The 19,477-nt window shown below is 55.4% G+C and overlaps 6 protein-coding genes across 6 annotated transcripts; 3 read left to right on the forward strand and 3 right to left on the reverse strand.

The window, feature by feature from the left end:
* Positions 1 to 1,578: 1,578 nt before the first annotated feature.
* PG994_004069 (uncharacterized protein) lies at positions 1,579 to 2,465 on the reverse strand (the record flags this gene model as incomplete). Its single annotated transcript, XM_066855478.1, has 2 exons — positions 1,579 to 2,117; positions 2,165 to 2,465. 2 exons carry the CDS (start codon positions 2,463 to 2,465, stop codon positions 1,579 to 1,581), a joined length of 840 nt encoding a protein of 279 aa, XP_066717645.1.
* Positions 2,466 to 3,430: 965 nt separating this feature from the next.
* Positions 3,431 to 8,447, reverse strand: PG994_004070 (uncharacterized protein; the record flags this gene model as incomplete). The annotated part of the gene is made up of 4 exons (XM_066855479.1): positions 3,431 to 5,745; positions 5,813 to 6,552; positions 6,739 to 6,907; positions 6,971 to 8,447. The coding sequence occupies 4 exons, from the start codon at positions 8,445 to 8,447 to the stop codon at positions 3,431 to 3,433; spliced, it is 4,701 nt and encodes a 1,566-aa protein (XP_066717646.1).
* Positions 8,448 to 11,591: 3,144 nt separating this feature from the next.
* Positions 11,592 to 13,843, forward strand: PG994_004071 (uncharacterized protein; the record flags this gene model as incomplete). The annotated part of the gene is given in 6 exon segments (XM_066855480.1): positions 11,592 to 11,836; positions 11,904 to 12,783; positions 12,807 to 12,971; positions 13,001 to 13,137; positions 13,205 to 13,501; positions 13,519 to 13,843. 6 exon segments carry the CDS (start codon positions 11,592 to 11,594, stop codon positions 13,841 to 13,843), a joined length of 2,049 nt encoding a protein of 682 aa, XP_066717647.1.
* Positions 13,844 to 15,075: 1,232 nt separating this feature from the next.
* On the reverse strand, positions 15,076 to 15,264 carry PG994_004072 (uncharacterized protein; the record flags this gene model as incomplete). The annotated part of the gene is made up of 1 exon (XM_066855481.1): positions 15,076 to 15,264. One exon carries the CDS (start codon positions 15,262 to 15,264, stop codon positions 15,076 to 15,078), a length of 189 nt encoding a protein of 62 aa, XP_066717648.1.
* Positions 15,265 to 16,746: 1,482 nt separating this feature from the next.
* On the forward strand, positions 16,747 to 17,535 carry PG994_004073 (uncharacterized protein; the record flags this gene model as incomplete). Its single annotated transcript, XM_066855482.1, has 1 exon — positions 16,747 to 17,535. One exon carries the CDS (start codon positions 16,747 to 16,749, stop codon positions 17,533 to 17,535), a length of 789 nt encoding a protein of 262 aa, XP_066717649.1.
* Positions 17,536 to 18,363: 828 nt separating this feature from the next.
* On the forward strand, positions 18,364 to 19,072 carry PG994_004074 (uncharacterized protein; the record flags this gene model as incomplete). The annotated part of the gene is made up of 4 exons (XM_066855483.1): positions 18,364 to 18,407; positions 18,470 to 18,596; positions 18,686 to 18,770; positions 18,837 to 19,072. 4 exons carry the CDS (start codon positions 18,364 to 18,366, stop codon positions 19,070 to 19,072), a joined length of 492 nt encoding a protein of 163 aa, XP_066717650.1.
* Between the last annotated feature and the right edge of the window lie 405 nt (positions 19,073 to 19,477).

Raw genomic sequence — 19,477 nt, forward strand, 5'->3', positions numbered from 1 at the left:
AATCGCTGTACGATTCCATGTATAATACATGTTAGTATTAGTTTTATAAAACTTAATAACTATTTCTATATAAAATCCTATTCCGATTCTTATATAGAATCCTACCTTTAAAATTCCGGCTGCCCTACGCCGCACGGGTATATTTTATAGAATCGCTGTACGATTCCATATATAATACATGTTAGGCCTACGTCAAGGCACGACCCGAAGTCCTTGAATCTTGCGTCATGTGTGGCAAGACGAATGAGAAGGGCAATTTGGCCTGTGCCACCTGCAAGACAAAGTACTGCTCCGAGGCATGCCAGAAGAAGGATTGGGACCACCACAAGATGCTCTGCAAGTCCTCCGCCAGCGTCTTCTACCAACTTCCCAGCCGCCCTGGCCTCGACTATCGTCGCGTCATCGTCTTCCCCGTCGATCAGAAGAAGCCTTTTTGGGGAAGTGGCTTTCGGCGTTTATTCCTTCCTATCCCAGTAGTTATTCCTTCCCATTCCACTGGTTATTCCTCGTTATCCCAGTGTCTCAGCAGGGGTGGAATCACCGTTTATTCAAGGAGTTGCTTTCATTCTCTCCTGGCATCACTCGTTTATGCCAAAAAGAGTAATACTAACGCCGAGAGTCGGTAGACTGGGCTCGCTTTGACGACAAGCCGACCGGACTCGCTGCCGACGAGTTTGTAAGACTCCTCGGCTCTGCTTCCAACACGCATCTCCACAGCAGCTTCTCCCTCACCAATGGGGCCAACCCCTGCATTGCAGACCCTGATCGCCACGGTTTCCCCTAGGTTATTCAAATCTAGCCAGCACTGAAGCTTCACTGTTTCGGAGACATGATTCGCTTCCGCCTCAGCCGCAGCATAGAGCCCGTCTTGGTTCCTTCTCGCCGTCATCCTCGTAGTGTAATTCGTCGCTACGCACCTAACTTCCCCAGCAATATCGGTCTTTAATGGCTCTGTGAGGAGTCCAACACGAACGACAGCCTCGTAGGACCATGCCAGATTCTGCAAGGCCAGCAGAATTTCGGCTCTACTTTTTTGTCCATCTCGCAGTTTCCGGATATCCTTCCCGACCACATAGAGTGCTCGGGCACGATGATCGTTATGCATGCGCGGGGACGGCCCATCTGCCGCGAGCACGTTCAGGCCGTGCTGGATTTCAAGCAGCAGATCATGTCGGAGAGAGAGAACATCGGGGCCGATGCTACTGATGAGCGTATGGTCGCATTTTTTCAACGCCAATACCACACGAGAGAGATTTGAGGCATTGTGGCAGGAGAAATGGGGTTCTGGAGTGCCTTCCCCTTATACGCATGAGGACTGAGGACTAAGCATATGTATCCTTTCAAGATCGGACGAGTGTAATCAGAAAGGCTGAACGAGAATGGATTTGAGCCTGATAGCCAGGAGAAAGAGTAATGGATAACAGACTCGAGACAGACACAATGAAGTAACGATTCACCGGAATAACCTTTAGATCTAAAGTCCAGCACGTCCTTGGTCACTCGGCCAAAGATTCTGAAACTCCCCGAACAAGAAGTCCTCCTGCTGGTGCCACCACCCCCTATCGTACCGCCAAAGCCTCAATCCCAAGACCTCCCCCTCGTCTGCTCCAGGCTGCCTCTCAGCTCGTCGAAGCACTCTTCCACCCTTGCGGAATCCTCCTCCTTGTTCATGATGGTGTAATGCGCCTTCCAATCTCTCCTCGCGTCCTGCGCACTCAGCACCCCGTGTGTCTTCTCTGCAGTAGACATGTGCTCCTTCCCATCATCTGCTCCAGCCCCTGCTCCTGCTGCCCCTGCTTCTTCTCCTTCTCCTTCGTCACCCATTGCCTCCCACCGATCAATCAATCCCCTCCGCATCTGGCCCACCGCCCCCTCGCCGCCGCCGCTCCCCAACCGGGCCTTGACCGCGACGCCCTTGCGCCCCATGCGAAAGACGCCCTCGCTACCCACATCCACCGCGAACTTTCCGGTCTTCGCCGCCGTCTCCCCCAAGTCCTGTTTCATCTCTACCAGAAACCGCCCCGGCAGCGCGTGGAAAAGCGTCATGTGCGCGTCCACCTTGAGCCATCGGGGGGGAACCAGCGCCCCCGCAGCGCCGACATGGCACGCTCGTGGCCCTGGTCTGTGAGCAGCGTCAGAACATAGACGTCTTCTTCGTCATGACCTACCTTCTTCGTATCGTCTTGGCCTTGCCTTTGTTGTTGCTGCTGCTGCCTAGGTGGTGATGGCCTCTGGTAGTATGCTGCGTGGCCGCCGCCGCCACCGCGGCCACGACGCTGTTGTTGTGTATGTTGATGCTGTCGAGATGAAGAAGTGTTGTTCTTGTTGCTACCAGTACCATGGGGCAAGGAAGGTAAAAGCGACGATGTGCCTGTATGGACAGGTTGTTGCTGTTGTTGGCTTCCTCCTCGCTTGTTGCTCACCATGGAGGCGTATGTCGCCGGTGTGTTGATCGAAGTCTCCATCTTAGCGGAGGGTATGGCAGTAGCTATCCCGAATGTTCTTGTCGTGAACAAGCGAAGATTCCTTCTCATGTCGCAGCTCACAGGTCTGTCTATTTGGATGCTAGAATGGATAACTTGGTGAAGCGACAAACGTGTGCTGCTCAGGACTTAAGTAATGATGCGCAGTCGTCACTGACATTCCTTTCCTTACCACTAGTAGCGTGATGACGTCAATGATTTCACCGTGCAAGCATCGAAAAAGAAGATTAGTCACTAAGCCAACGAGAGAGGAGTGCAGTATCTCATCCACCTGGGCTGCCACAGCAGTTGAGGCTTAGAACGAATCAGGAATATGCAGAATCACTAGAAAATGTAAGACATTGATCATGTGAGTTTCATTGGGTGGGTGCCCTGCTAGGCCCTTAGTACAACTAATTTACATCAACCCAGCCTCTCTTTATACGAAGCCAGGCCATTCTCATTCGTCTCATCTGTCCTTCATGAGATATCTCCAGCCGACAGGCACTTGATGGGGTAGGCTACCGTAGTGCTGTTGAATGACTGCACCAAAAGTACCAGAAAACCCATCCTCTCTCCTCTCCCTAGGCCGATGTAACTCAAATGACACGGCCGCAGTAGTAGCAGTAACAGCAGCTTGTACTCCTCATACGCCAGAACAATGCAAGAACCTGATGGGGGAAGAAATGCCGAGATGCTGTTTTGTTCGACAGGTCGCCGCCGAAAGATGCTCATCGCAAAAAAGCCAAACACCGAACGATATCCATTATCAATCGACGCGTCCGATGTAGTACTGTCTGCCGGTACATGCCGGGCCAAATAGAACAAAAGAGAAAGGGGAAAATGGGTGATTATACTCTACACAGGTATAGAAGCGAAGACGACGGCGGGAATATTTGACGAGGGTCGTTTGTGATGATGCGTGATGAGGCGAAAGCGTTGTTTTTGCCTCCTCCATTGCTGCCTTTCTACTTGAGGTCGTTCGGATCATGTCGGAACGTGCACTGGTCGCCCTTGGCGCACTTGCCCTGCGCCCAGAAGGAGCACGGCTTGGTGCCGATCAAGGCGCGGTTGATGCCCTTGTGATCCTTGGCGCCGACCGCTCCGCCACCGCGGAAGTTGTCCTTGTCCTTACGGCCGCCTCGAGCACCACTGCCCTTGTTGTCACCGCGCGAGTCGTTGCTGTAGTCGTAGTCGGAAGGGCCGGGTCCACAATCCAAGAAGCCGCTGTCTACACCACCGGCTGCAGCGGTAGCTCGGCTTGCGGCTCGGTCGCGGTCCTTGTGGTGGTACGATTGCTGCGACTTGGATGGTTGCTGCTGGGGCTGCGATTGCGAGGGTTGTGGGGTGGTCTGCTGGGCTTGAGCGACAGGGTTCTGGGCTGCCTCCATCAGGGCCCGCCAGTAAGCAGCTTGTGCATCGGTCGTGCTTTGGCCACCGTAGGCTTGCGCGGCCTGCGGCTGCTGCTGGGCGGGTTGTTGGGTTGCCTGTCCTCCACCCAGGGCGGAAAGAAGCGACATGAGCTGCGCGTTCGGGTCTTGAGACGGCGCAGCCTGAGGTTGCTGTGCGGCGGGTTGAGCCTGGCCACCTTGCAAGGCCTGCATGACCTGGGCCACGGAGCTGTAGTCGTAGCCACCACCACCACACGCCTGTTGCTGCTGGAGTTGAGGCTGCTGCTGGGCCGCGTTGAAGCTCTGGCCATATTGAGCATAGTAGGCAGCCCAAGCAGCGGCATGGGCGTCTTGCGTGCTTTGTTGTTGAGCGGCGGCAGGCTGTGCGGCTCGCTGAAGGGCGGCGGCGGCCTGGCGGGCTTGGTCCTCGTTTGCCTTGCGGGCGCGCTCGGCGGCGTCCTGTTGGGCCTTGGCGGCCATGTCGGCCTGGTAACCGGCCCGCCACTGCTGCACGTGGGCGGGGTTGTTCTTCATGTGCTCGGGCGGCTCGGTGGCGGGGAAGGGCTTGCCGGCGAACTCGGCGGCGACAGACTCGAAGGCGTCGACATCGGCCTGGACCTTGGGGTCGCTGTAATCGGTGCGACGGGATGTCTGGGGTCGGTTGGGATCGAAGGGGTTGGGGTCTTGCCACTGGGCGACGGCAGGGGATTGCAGCAGTTGCAACACCTTGGCTTCACGATCGGCTTGCGACATGTTGGTGAAGGAGGCAGAGCTGCCAGAAGTGTCCTTGTCGGATTGCTGTTGCGATGACGACATCTTGGCGCGCAAAGGTTGGTTGTTGATGGATGCGGTTTTGAGAGCAGAAACGATTTTGCCAAGATCGGTTGTTTGCGCCCCACCAAGTCGGTAAATGGCGCCTTGCAGTGCTTTCTTAGGACCGAATTGATGACTTTCAGCCCAGCGACGGTGGACTTCGAGAAATTCGGGCTTGTCCGAGGGGAGTTGGCCGTAGCGGGTTTGGGCTGCTGAGGCTGCTGAGGCGGATTTGCGGGGTGGGGACTTGGGCGACTCGGGGATGTCTGAGGCAGACGTGTAGACCACCATAAGCTCACGTCTTTCGTACTCTTCCATGTACTTCTGCTGGCCCGACTCGACCTCGCGCAGGCCGCCGCGGTTGACGAAGCTCTTGCCGCGCTTCTTGCCGTCGATGGCCGAGAAGTCCGTCGCCGCAGGTTCCGCCCAGGGCAGCAGGCTGATCGCCCCCGTCTTCGAATCCTCATCGGCTTCGTCGACGTCCATCTCATCCTCGTCTTCGCCTTCGCGGATGCCCCGCTTCAGCATCTGACCTTCGGACCGGTTGTCGCGGGCGTCTTGAATCATGTTGCTGGCGCGTCCTTCGTCTTCGGCGGCGTCGTGCTCGAACACGCGGATCTGTTCCAGCTCGCTGTCGGGTTTCCATTGCACGCGAAGTTTCCGCCTGGCCTCCTTGTGCAGTCTGCGTGCCTTTTCTTCGGTCGTTTCTGGTGCCCGGACTGGCTCCACGCGGGTTTTTGGTGGCGACTTGGGCTTCGAGATCTCTGCCAGCAGACCACTAATCGTAGACAGAGTAGAAGACGTAGCTGCTTCCGTCTTCCTTGCCGCCGGCCTGGCCACTGGTCGAGACTTCCCAGGCAGGATAGAGCTCGTAGGCCTGGCCCGAACCTGGGATGCAGCACCAGCCGTACTGCTTGTCGACGACGGTTTGGCTGTCGACTGTGCGCCATTCGAGCCATCGATGACCAACTTCTTGGAAGCGCGAGAGTCGACTTCGTCATCGCGGGGTCGTTTTGCTAGAGGAGCATCGGTAGTTGCCTTCTTCGTCGCTCGTGAATCTTCCTCCCTCCTCACGGGCTCTTTTGGCAGATGTCGCTGCCATCAAGGCTTTGGTAGAATCACTAAGCACCCGTCGAGGTTCCGCACCCACGGCTCCGCTCGGTTGCGGCCTCTTCAGCATCGACAGTTTCGAGGCGGATTTCAGGTCCTTGGCGAGGATCGACGGCACCCTCTTAGGCGGCGCAACTACATCCGTCCTCGCTGTTTTGGGAACAGCTTCGTTGGTGGCGGCGCTGCGCTTCTCTGTGGGCCTCTCGGCAGGCTTGGCCTCGCCCTGGTCCTTGTCATCTCTGGCGGAAGAAACGATTTGCTCGAACGCAGCGACACTCTCGCTGTCCAGACTCTTTCGATACTTGATGAGGACCTTCTGGAACTTGAGCCTGTCCAACAAGAAAGTCTTGTCCATGTTGGTGATCTTGGACATAAGCTGGAGGACCGTCTTGGGCAACGGACCCGTGTAGTCCTCCATCAAGTATGCACTCCGAAGCATGTTGGAGAAGATGGAACACAGTTGCTGGTTTCCACCCATGTTTCGGAGCACCGGGTCGTAGGAGGATTCGACAGCAGTCCGGACAGCCATGAGAACCTGTGCCGACTTGGCCTTGAGTTCCTTCTTGAGCAGGGCCCATTTCTTGGACTTCTTGCCGGCCGCCTTAACGTCCGTTCGAAGTTGCTTGAGGTCGTCCCAAAGCACCTTGAGATAGCGGCCAAACTCGGCGATGGCGTTGGCTGTCCATCCGGTGGGGGCCTCATCCGTTCTCCAGACGATCTTCTCCACGTCCCATTTGACCGACTGGATAGGGTCTTGGGCGTGGTTCCGACAGGCGCTGTAGAATTGATGTTAGCGAATTCATTATCTCGGAAAAGGTGGAGTGGGGGGTGGAGGTGTTGGTCATTCCGCCAATTGATGTAAGCAGATCCCAACATCTCCTTGAGCTGATGTACATCGCCAGTGATCCGAAGAACATGGTGAAGCTGCTGGGCCAATAACAAACACAAAAAGAGAACTTGACTTGCTTACCTTGCGAATCTCCTTGTCCAGCATTGACTCCTCTTCCTCACTGGAGTAGTCTGAGGATTCCATGTCTGGCGAGTCGGGCCCTGATCTGCCCACCTGGCTTCCTCTGGGTTTCCTGCCCGTCGTCAATCGTTTGGAGGCGGCCTGTCTTGGGTAGGTTTGCGCTGGTGGAGCGAAACACGGTCAGTATTCGAAACGTTCCATCAAGATGAGCGGGGCTGACATACCTTTCCTGCCAGTCAATTGCAGCATTTCTTGATCAAGCTGCGCCAGCTTGGCGAGCATAGCCTGCGATTCCGCTGGGCTGAGGTTGGGGTTGGTAACGGCATTCTCGTACGCTTGGTAATCACGGAGGATTTCGCAGGGCAATCTTGTCGGGTGGCCAGGGAGTAACGGCTTTAGGCGCTCATTGAATTGAGCAATGAATGGCCCACCGCGATTCTTCGTCGGCTCCATCTGGATTGGGGTGTTGGAAAAGAACAAGATGGGGGTGCCTGGTACTGGATTCCAACTGGGTTTCGCTGAAGCAGATGGCGTCGAGGTGGGAGGGGCCGGTGCCACTCCATTCACCTGCGTGCTATGTTGTATAGGCTGTGTAGGTTGTGGCCGTTGTTGCATGACGACTTGTGGTGACATGGCGGGATTGCCAGGCTGCCGAGGGTTCGGGCCTTTCACGGCGGCTGCGGCATTCGATACCGGGCCATGGGCATCGGGGGTCATCAGTTGCTGCTTCTGGGTGGAGAACACAGCCTGACCGGCCCGTTGTTGGGGCTGAAGATGAGCCGGGGCATTGGCAGGCGACTGCGAAGGTGGCACCGAGTACTGAAGCTGGCTCTGGTACATCACTTGGCCTTGACCGTTGGGTGCGGCGAACGCAGGGTACTGATGACCACTCACCATGTTCTGGGCTGCTTGAAACTGGTATGGGGAATTCCTGGCTTCGGTTGGCTGGGGTGTCGAGCGTCCGGCACCCTCTCGCAACTGGACAGGCTGGTATGGCGAATCATACATGGCCTGATCCGTACCAGGACCAGGGTTGCCATGCACCGAGGGCCTGGCTCCTGAAGGGGTGGCAGAATGGGTACGTGCTGGTGCTTGTGGGTAGCCCGAATGCGATGCCGGGACATTGTATTGCTGGATGTTCTGCTGAGGGAAACCGGTCTGCGGCGGTGTACTTGACGAGGCCTGCCATGAAGCATTGCCGGGAAAGTTGCCCGGGCCAGGAGAGGCCGTGGGCCGTTGTTGCTGTTGCTGTGGTTGGGCCTGCATCGACGGCATCCACATCTGTTGAGAATCTGATGGTGTTCGGTAATCGAACTGGCGTCCCTGCCCATGGCTGGCCCCGGCCTCTACTGCAGCAGCAGCTTGGTTGTAGTACGACTGCGCCGAGTAGGATTGCTGTGGTGTGGGACTGGTGGTGTTCTGGCCGGTGAAGGTGCCCGAACCATATTCATCAAGACCATTCGGGTGTTCACTCGACTCCATGGCTGGGTTGCCGGCCCAGTTAATGTACATGCTGGAGTGGTCGACTTGTGTGTTGGGGCCGTCGAAGCCCTGGTGCGCACCATGAGCTCCATGAGTTCCATGAGCACCATGGGCGTCAAAGTTGGATGTGGGTTGGTATGAGCCGGTGTAGAGGTGTTGCTGGTGGTAGTCATCCTGGTTGAACTGACCAGAAGGCCAGGCGGGATTGCCTTGAGCCATCCCACCCTCTGCAGTCCAGCACGATGAAGTGACAAAGGGGCTCGGTGCACGTGATCTGGGTGATCAGATAATCAATCAGCACGTGTTCGGGGTGGGGGCGTGTGTTTAACAAAGACGCAGTGAAAGCAAGGTGCTGAGGTGGGGCCGATGTATCACAAAAACACAACAACTAGGTAGATTCTGTGCACTCACCTGTTCGGACCTCAAGATATGTCTAACCGGCTTAGTGGACACGAGGTGAAAGCGTCCTAAGTTGATTGATTATGACACACTTCTGACAAGACCTCAACAAAGTCGGTGTTGATGATGCCGTCGGTGCTGGTTCGTCGGGGATGCTGGGGGGTGCAATGACCGAGGGGCGTATTTCTAACAAGGAGCTGCACACACGACAAACACAACGAGCGGAGCCTGCAGCTTAGGCCGGCCGGGGGGTATAGCGGTCCAAGCCGGATGTGGACTAGTCTGCAGATCTGAAAGTCAAAAAGGAATCAATCAGCTGCAACGAAACGTCAAAGGACCCAAAGAGGCCCGGCAGGCAGAAGAGAATCAGGAACGGTGAAGTTGGTGAAGTGTGTGGAACGGTGGGATGGCAGATCGGAGGCGGTTGAAGCTGCACACAGTACTGCCATACGCAGCAACAGTCCGGAGCCCCCTGGATTAGGCCGGCTCCCTCTCTCTGCCAGGCCGGCCTAGCAGACCCAGGTGGAGCAAAGGAGTGAGCGCTTCAATTAGTCGCAGCTCAATTGAATGTTAACCCATGAAGGGTATTTGACAAGAGCCCTAGCCAATCCAAGACCACGGCTGTGTGAATGCAGACGCATAGACGGTGGTGGTCGTGATGGTTGTTGAATTGGTTGACCTGAGCAGCCGGAGGACGGAGGTCGGAGTTCGAAGCGCCCGCCCTGACAGGACAGACGAGACGAGACCTGCACTCAAAGCCCCCAACTCCCTCGAGAGGCGCATCGATCCTGCAAAAAGCCTTCAATTGGCACGGGAAAGATTCGGGTTTAAACCTGCAAACAACAGCGACACCCAGTGCATCTGGATATTACCAGTTCTAGGAACGGCAATGCAATTTGGGGGTGTTGGTGTTGAGAGCATGGAAGCCTCCTGGCGAGTGTGCTGCTGCTGAGCTGGGCAAACTGGTAGGTATTGTAACTGAGAAGAGAATGGGGGAGGGATAGGCCAATTGAACGATTAAGGGGCGTGCAGGTGCCAAGAAAGCTGGCTGAGACAACAACAAAACCCCATCCGCCAGTATACACGATGATCCCGAGATGCTCTCAATCAATTGAGGATGCTTCCATTGAGTCTTGGGTTATTTCTTGCTCTCTCTTCACTCTCCCGTTCCATTATGGAAGGGAATTTCAGAAGTTACGTGTATGGGTGGGTGGGAACAGGCTGAGCGTGTCTGTCCAGTTCCTGGCCGTCTGTCCGCTGTCTGGTTCCGATCCACTGAAATGCTCCGACACTGTCCACTGTTTGGCGTGTAGACGCTAAACCGTAGGACTCTGGCTCGCTGCAGGACGAGTCTGTTCTGCTCTGCTCGGGCCTGGTAGTCATTGGAGTTATGTATCTTCCCCGAGCACGCGCGCGCCCTTATCCAAGATGCCTGGTGGTGGCTTTGCAATTCATTCTGCAAAGCTCGCAACTAGGATACTTGCTTCCCGGATTTGGAGAGGGTGCCCGCGCCAAGTGCGCATTTCAAAACAATGGTCTTTAGAGGGGTGCAGTGTAGTGTGTACGTCGCGAAGGAAAAAGACAAAAGGTGGTGGGCAAATGGGCAGAAGGGGGAGGAGGTGGTTCATTATCATACCCTTTATGGTTTCCAGACGTGAAAATACGCGAGAGCGAGTGGCCTTCGCACTGCCCAGTTTCGAAAATGCTGTGGCTGCTGATTGAATCTTCCTACCAAGGAAACAAAGGTATCGTCATGCTCTCGTTTTAGGTGAGAGATTGCGCGATGATTACAACATGTTCCCAGGTGTCTAAATGAGAGAAAGTGTATATGCTCCTGGCCTTGAAGACTCTGCCTATTATTTTCCAGCCTGGACGGGAGAGCGAGCGGAAGGCGATGGAGATGTGTGTTGTCGGCCGACGAAAGGTTTGCTGCTGCTGCTGCTGCACTGGGGTCCACTAGAGTGACGAGACAATTCCACCGTCTATTTCAAAAATACGCAAAGAACCCGGACGAACACAGAAGAAGAGAACGAGGAGCTGTCGAGAAGGCGGGCGATGGGGAGTCCACAATTACTAGCGACAAATTAAAACAGAATGAGCGGCCGTTGCTGGATGGAAACTGTCGGTCGCGCAAGGTGGTGATAGTTGTTGTTGTGTTGTCGAGAGAAGATGGTTGGAGTTGGGAATGAGAGAATGGACAGACAGACACAGGCAGGTCAAGGGAGAAAGAAAATGGCAAATGGCTGGGGGGTACGGCGGATGGATCAGATCAGACACAAGACAACGGATGATGGGGCGGAGAAAGGAAGCGAGCGAGTGACAGAGTGACATTGATGCAAGGGTGGAAAATGAACAATGCCGAGTTGCAAGCCACAAGCCAATGGCTAAAAGGAGGGATTGATGGATGCAATGCTCCGCAGATGGATGCGATTCATCAGCCACGGTTGGGAAGTGCTTACCTGGTCGCTGTCAATTGGCGGCAGCCTAGCTTCTGATTTTAGTGATGCCTCCACCAATTTGAATGGAAGTCCTGCACCTTGAACTCAGTGGATTGGGGAGCTCTGTGCAGGCGCAGGAGGAACATTGAAGCTTCTCAATATTCGTCTGCCTGCCCGATCCAGGTACGTAGAAGATTACGACAACACGTCAAGACGTCCCTTACCTTCATGACCTACCTTTTACTTTGAACAAACTCCAAATTCCAAGTTTGCCAGCTTCCTCAACCGCACCAGGCACCCCCATGCATGCTGCTGCACGACTGCCCCACCGTAAAGTAGCAGCGCACCATCCCATCTGGACACGCGTATCACAGGCAAGCGGGCATACATCATCCAAACGAGGCCTACCATACATACCACGAGTACAGGCGACTGCGACGACCAACAGCGACGACCGACAAGTGCGAATAGCTTCACCCCGAACTAATTGCGCTCTTCCCCTGTCGCAATCACCAGTCCCGCAGCCATGGCGTCCTTGCGCGACCGCCAAATCGCTTCTTTGCGCAAGATCCTGAACCTCAACGAGGTGCCCAAGGAAGAAGACGAGTCAACCGCTCATGCGAACGGCTCCGTCGCTCCCACCGGTCCCATACTGACAGCAGAGGGCGAACCCATCTGGAAGGTCCTGGTCTTTGACGATCTGGGACGCGATGTCATCAGCAGCGTGCTCCGGGTGAGCGATCTTCGCTCCATGGGGGTCACCATGCATTTGTAGGTTCTCCCTCTTGCAGGCGCCAGCATGGACATTGCTTTGGCTAAGACCGACGGCCATGTACAGACACATCAACACCAACCGACACCCGATACCCGATGTGCCCGCCATCTACCTGCTCGAACCGAGCCCCAAGAACCTCGAGGGCATCACCAATGACCTGCAACGGGGCCTCTACACTCCCGCCTACATCAACTTCACCTCCTCCATACCCAGACCCTTGCTCGAAGACTTTGCCGCCCAGACTGCCGCCACCGAAACCTCGGAGCACATTGCGCAGCTCTTTGACCAATACCTGAACTTCATCGTATCCGAGCCCGACCTCTTCAGCCTGGGCATGCAGAAGGAGAACACGTATTGGGCCCTCAACAGCGCCAAGACGAAAGACGAACAGCTGGACCATGTGGTCGATAGGATAGTAAGCGGCCTCTTCAGCGTCGTCGTCACCATGGGCGTCATCCCCATAATACGATGTCCCAAGGGTGCGGCGGCCGAGATGATTGCCGGCAAGCTGGACCGCAAACTTCGCGACCACATCCTCAACTCCAAGGACAATCTGTTCTCGACGAGCGCCCGCCCCTCCTCGTTGGCCGGCACCCCTACATCGCGACCGGTCCTCATTCTCTTGGACCGCAATGTCGATCTCAACCCCATGCTCTCCCACTCCTGGACCTACCAGTCGCTGGTGCACGATGTGCTCAACATGAAGCTGAACCGCATCACCATCGAGACGCCCGTCGAAGAAGGAAACCCCGCCAAGGGCACGACGAAGAAGTCCTACGACCTGACGGCCACCGACTTTTTCTGGGAGAAGAACGCGGCGCTGCCGTTCCCTCAGGTCGCCGAGGACATCGACGCCGAGTTGACGCGGTACAAGGATGATGCGGCCGACATCACCAAGAAGACGGGCGCCCACTCGATAGAAGATCTCCAGAACGACACGAGCGTGCTAGCGCACACCACCTCAAGGCTGCCATTACCCTGCTGCCCGAGCTCCGCGAGAGGAAGAACGTGCTCGACATGCACATGAACATCCTCGCCGCCCTGCTGACCGGCATCAAGAACCGCCAGCTCGACAATTACTTCCAGATGGAGGAGGACGTCATGAAGCAGACCAAGGCACAGGTCCTCGAGGTGATCAAGAACGAGGAAAAGGGAACCAGCCCCTCGATAAGCTGCGCCTCTTTATCATCTGGTTCCTCAGCACCGAGCAGGAAGTGAGCCGGGCCGAGTGGACCCAATTCGAGGAGGCCCTGAAGGCGATTGGCGTCGATACGACCTCTCTTGCCTATGTTCGACAGTAAGTTCTCCGTCTGCCTGTTCGCGTCATCTCTCCAATATAGTGACTGACTAACGCGATATGCTAGGGTTCGAGCGACGACCAAGATGACGCAACTGACGACCATTAACAACACTACACAGCCCGCCTCCCAACAAGGATCCGACCTGTTCGGGCGATTCTCGAATCTCTCCACGCGACTCACCGACAGGGTCAAGGATGCCGGAGTCACGTTGCCGGGCGGTTTCAACCTCGACTCGCTAAGCGGCGCCCTGAAGACGCTGATCCCCGTCAACCGGGATCTTACCGTGACCAAGATCGTCGAGTCCATCATGGACCCCCAGACGGCTTCGACGTCGGCATTGGCCAAGACCGAGGGTTACATGTTCTTCGACCCCGGAGCGCCAACGCGCGCGGCACCATGCCGCCGCCCAGTGCGCTGCGGTCCGGCGGCGGCGGCAGCAGCGCGCCAGGGAGCATGCCGGGGACGCAGGGTCCGGGCATGGCGCCGAGCTTCGGGCAGCGGCGGCAGGGCTATACGGACGCTATTGTGTTCGTGGTTGGCGGCGGCAGCATGGACGAGTACGGCAACCTGCAGGAGTGGATCGCGCGGACGGGCAACGAGCGGGCCAAGAAGCGGGCCATCTACGGCGCCACCGAGATCATGAATGCGACAGAGTTCGTCGAGGGGCCGCTGCATAGTTTGGGAGAGGAGGTGGGCAGCTAGTTTAGGGAGATAGTCCAGCGACGAGCGAAAATGAATTGATATCCTGATCTCACGGCACTTTTCATAGCATTTGAGTTTTTGACGTCTTCTTCGTGTTTGGTAACTGTGCTTTCTGTGTATATGCGAGCACCTGCGCTTCGATCCCACTCGAGGGTATCATAGAATGCAGTAAGGAGTTCGGCAGTGTATATCGCGGGAGAGGTCTAGTGAATAGCAGATTTACAATGAATACACCTGCATGTATAGATTCTTACTCTTCAGGCCTCACTCAGTCAGACAAACACGCTATCTCTTGGAGGTGGTGGTAAGTTCTATCTCGTAGCTAGAACGTACTACTTCCACGACCTATTTGGCCCATATCATTTCCCAACTTCCGCAGCGACATCCTCATTACAGCCTGTGAGCTCCGGTAGTCTCTTGGCGATTTCCTTCAAATTCGAGTTGGTTTTCTTCCCCCGACCCTTAACTCCCGCAGCCTGGAATCAAGCAGATACGTTTCCTTATACGTATTGTGCGCGTGCATTCTTAAAGGATGGGGACGACTACTCAAGATAAGAAAGGGATCATGTTGGGTGCCACGATGATGTTCCGATCAGCACGATAGCAAAGAGGTCGGAAGTCCCTTTGCCACTGCCAACAGCTTTATATAACAAAATTTCCTGCAGAACAAAACGACCAACCTCGTGGTCACCACCTACCATGACAGCACACATCTGCGTGTGCAACTGCTACTTACCCAAACTTATCTTCAGACTGCTCACCTCCAGTCGCTCATGAGCCCTCGACCAAGTCACATGTTACTTCTTGCAAGTGACCAACTGGGCCTCGAACAGACTGATGGGTGATCACCGCCTTTTCTCCGCGGCCATCGTTCCGCTATTATCCCCATGCCTCGCCCCGTCTTGGCAGCTGATGCTCCGGTTCGTCCCCAGCGGCGAGCTTCAGCTGTTCTAGTTCGCCATTGGTGATCCAGGCAATGCCCGCTGCTCACCTTCCCTGGATGATGAACCTGGTGACCGCGGTCGACCTGACCTCCAAAATAGGCTTTCGTATTCAGTTAGCACATGGTTGTTGTTCAGCGGATAAGAAACACCCGTTATTATGGGACTGCAAGGAAACAACGATGAATAGTTAGGTAGCTTAGGGTTCCAGGGGTCCTTTCTGGATTTGTGTAGAGGGCTGCGTCGCTGCATAGCGGGCCTTGCCAGAGCAGTTCAGGCTCGGCGTGATGCTCAGGGGTGCTCGAGGACAATCTCGAACGGGATCGCGACAGGCGGCGTGTAGGGCGCCAGTTTGGGATTCGTGTACTTGGAGTTCAGCTCAGGGGGTACATCCAGGGACACTGCCTTGCAGGAGGCGACTTGGAATTTCCGGGGCTGGAAACCTGTATCTTGGGGCTGAAGCATCCCGTGGACAGGCATTGCGCCACGGTGGTGAACAACGACGGGATCAAGTACTTAAGCAAAAGGAAAAAAAGGAAGGGATAAATATCAAAAAGCTCAGCTCAGGGAGTCGGGAGCCCGCCCCGGGTGGGGCTCGAACCGTCAACATGTGCCTACGAAAACCCCGGTGCCCGGGTCACGGTGTCCGGGAAGGGGCGCACCCCTTCACCCGGACCGGGTTTTCATCCTCCCCTTTGACTTACCACTCGGCCAACGCGGACAGGCCAACCTATTGACCAAGTAGGTAAGTTCCCGGTTCAGTGAAATAATCCGCTGTTATTAGGCCTTATGACCTACAGCTCACATTTTCAAACCTTCCCCTCCCCATGCATCTTTGGCAACAGTCATCCAAACCTTTTCATCTTCGGATAGAACTGAGCCACGTCTTACCGTCACCCAAATTACTTCCTACCGTTCACTTCGATTTACTTCTGACTGACGGCTGTCTGGATAAAGAAAGACTGCCCAACCTTGAGGCCAGCTGAGCTCTTCACCATCACCTTGTCAGAGCCCACAGGCACATGCTTCTCAGTGATTTCGACAGAATTCTCGGCTTTCGGGTCCTTGATCTCAGTGTACGTGGCGAAGTTGACAAGAGCACCGTACTTGAGATCTTGGTCATGCCCGGATAGATCTTATTCAGGGCGCCCTGGATGCCTTGGTCTCGCCGAGTGAGGACGTGGCGGGACGGTTCGGGGCGGGCAGCAGGTCGTCGAATGTTTGGGAGCCGCAGAAGTTGAAGTCGGGAAGCTTGCCGGCTTGGTTCGTTTGAAGCTTAGTGTAGTCGGCGTTGACTGCCAGTACAAGCGTCAACTACTGAGGTGGTGATGGGTTTGGAATCAGCATAGTGCAAGCCCGCAAGGTGGTTTTTGACACATGATATGGATTAGTATCTGGTTTCCCTGGTTTAGAAATGCAATAAAGAAGCTCATCGAAATATTAATTGTCTGGTCTTATTCTAAAGTTTCAGCAATCGTTCAACGTGACCAGATGCAGGGGGAGACCGAGTATAGTCGTGGCAAGCCAACGGATAAGTTGCGCCGTCTTCATTACCTTACTAGAGACCTGCAGTATAGTCGATGAATTATACAAATATCCGTACATTATATTCAATGAATCAACATCTGAGCTTGTGAGACATGAGTGACAATCATTACGAGCTCCGTTTTCAAAGTCACATGCTGGGAGTCAAATTGTTGGTCCTGGCGCTGATCAGCTTAGCTGCTGCGCCTCAAACTTAGTGCTCTCGGGCGGCCACGTAACAGCCAAAGTACGGACGACGGTGCTTTGCTAGTGCACGGCAGGCAGCAGGATAACCATTAGCCGTTATTCAGATATTGAGATTTATATATATTCTACCCATTAGCAAGTAACATGACTCTCAGTCCTCCCTTAACGTAATCCAAACGGATCGCATTGCACTCACTCGACGACGTTGATCAATCTCATTAGCTGGCAAACATGGCGGCCTCTTCCGCTAGCACTACTACCCCCCACATCCCCCACATCCAACTCCTTTGCATGGAGGACAAGTACATCGCCGCCTTCGCCGAAGCCCGCCGGCGCCACAAGCTGCCCGACAACATCTCCGTCGCCATCCACGATTATGCTCTGTCGCAGCTTCCTGCGACTGTCCAGTTCGACACCGTCGTGTCGCCGGCCAACTCGTACGGCGTCATGGACGGCGCCTTCGACGACGCCCTCTCACGCGCCCTCGCACCCGCCGACGACTACGGCGCCCTGACCCGCGCCGCGCAGGCCGAGCTGTACCGGCGGTGGCGCGGGTTCGCCCCGCCCGGGACCTGCACCCTCGTGGAGATCCCGGATTTAACAGAGGGGTGGGCCGGCCGCAGCCGCTCCCGCAACGTCTGGAGCGTCCGGCGCGTCGCCCTCTGCCCCACCATGCGCCTGCCGAGCGACGCCAACTGGGACCGCGAGGTCGTCTACGAGTGCGTCTGGAGCCTGCTGTGCGCCATCGACAACCACAACCGCGAGGTTCGTGAAAGAAAGGGAAAGGCAGCCGAAAACGGCGGGGACCGGGACGGGGAAGAGATTCGCAGCGTGCTCATGACGCCGCTCGCTACCGGAGTCGGTGGCGTGAGCCCGGAGCGTTGGGCTGCCCAGGCCGTGCTGGCGCTGAAGCACTTCGAGGACGCGTCGCGGAACCCTGACCTGTGGAGCAAGCTGGGCTGGATGGAACTTGGCAACCACTCCCTTGAAGTTGAGGCCACCTGGAAGCAGGAGAAGTAAACAGATGGGGTTGAGCTGGCGGCCATATCCAGTCTTCCTTCGTTCTAGCTCAAGATGTTTGGGAAATCAAGTTTGGCTGATAGAAGAGACGACCCACAACGGTATCTTACCTTGTAGTATACAAACTCAAAAAGAAGACGTTATATTTATCCTACCCATAATAATTGCTCTCCAAACTTTCTCGTCAGGGCGTTCCAGCGGCTCCTATGGATAAAGGGAAGTCTAAAGACAGCCTCCCATAGATCGGAGAATGCGAGACGAAAATGTATAAGTTTCCAGTCCTCCTGGTCCTGCACACGTTGTCCGTGGACGACATCTACAGCTTAGTCATACTCTCTCGCAAACTCTCGCAGTGCATCCCTACTGATCTCTAAATTCTGGTGCATACTGTTTGCGGTGCACCTTGTCAAGGCGGGGCGCGAGTCACAGCACCTGTCTGGTTGTCGCGATGTCCTAAACGTGTGCAAGCATACCACCGTCACTACCACCACCACCACCACCACCACCTCAAATACTGAACGCGTCTTTACGCGGCAACCAACTGAGCCCCTCCTAAGTCGTTGCACTCACATTCAGATCACCCGAGCTGAAGAACTTGACTGAATCCCCATTTCTACTTCAGGCAGGTGTGAGGAAGTCTTTTCTGACAACCATTCATCAACACCGTTTCCCAACCTTCCTCGCAACATTAGGAAACCACCACGGTCAACCAAGGACTGCATGCCACTGCAAACCGCATCGACCCATATTCGTTCACCATCCTACTTCTTCATCGTCTTTGCCTTGACGGCGTCCTAAGCATATCTATAATCAGCTGCCATCAGAAAAATGGCATTGAAGCTGGTCGACATCAAGACCATGGGCGATCTGACGTGAGTAGTAACCGTTCCGCACGATACCAGCGGTCTGGTGTGTGTGGCTAACGATGAACCAGGCTCTTCCACACCGGCATGTTCCACGATACGGTGATCCATTGCCAAGGAGTGCACTGGACGCTGCATAGAAGCATCCTAGCTTCGCGATGCCAGTGGTTTAAGGAGCAACTGGTAGCCCAGCCTCGGGTGCGTCAACCAACGGAGATCAATCAAAAACCTTCTAGAACAACTCTCCTTCTATCAACAGGAACGAAAACTGAATTGTGTTTTTGTAGGATGGATACCTCCCGACCGTGATTAGACTGCATCAGTTCCCCAGCGATCTCGTCGGCACTCTTCTCAGATTCATATATACGGCAGGTACGTCAGCAATTCTTGCTCTAGGGTCTTTTGCATACCATGCGTGTCCTACTAACGCGACTGTAGAGATCAGACATCCCCGCATTGGGGACAACCGCGTCATCGCCACCTTGTACAACATGTCGATCTACTTCAAGATCCCGAAGCTCGGAGAGGCGATCGTCGCGGAAACCGGACGCCGCGCACGCCTCATCGTGCTGGGCCGCCGGGCCGCCGCCGGCGTAGTTCTTCACTTCCGCAAGTCGCAGCTCGATGAGCTCTTCGGCGCCGTCCGCATCGCATACAACGGGGAGCAGGCTTAACAGGCCCCACTCCGCAAGGTATACATGCAGCTCTTCGTCGAGTGTGCCGCCAGCGTCAGGAGGGACCGGTACTTCTATGAATGCGTGCGCTCTCTTTCGATCTTCTGGCCAGTGTAGTAGTGCCAAAGGCAAAGGCCAGGACGAATTGCAGCTAGAAAAAGTTTAGTCAGCTAGTAACCGCATAACGCCTGTCATGGGGGTATTCCCTTCATGATAGGCTGTTAGCTGTGGTGTCGGGTTTGCTGCTGGAGGTGTTCAAGGAAGCGTGGGCCTTGAAGCTAATGGGGAAGATGAATCGCGAGTAACGAGCTAGTAGAACAAGGAGGCTTCCGGAGAAGTGATGGATGAAGATGCCCTCTCCATCGAAGTAGATCTAGGAATATGGGCTTTATATAGACATTGGCT

This window comes from Apiospora phragmitis (assembly GCF_038363925.1).
Source record: "Apiospora phragmitis strain CBS 135458 chromosome Unknown utg000005l:1.0-4161743.0:1.0-4166827.0, whole genome shotgun sequence".
In the NCBI taxonomy this organism is placed as follows: domain Eukaryota; kingdom Fungi; phylum Ascomycota; class Sordariomycetes; order Amphisphaeriales; family Apiosporaceae; genus Apiospora; species Apiospora phragmitis.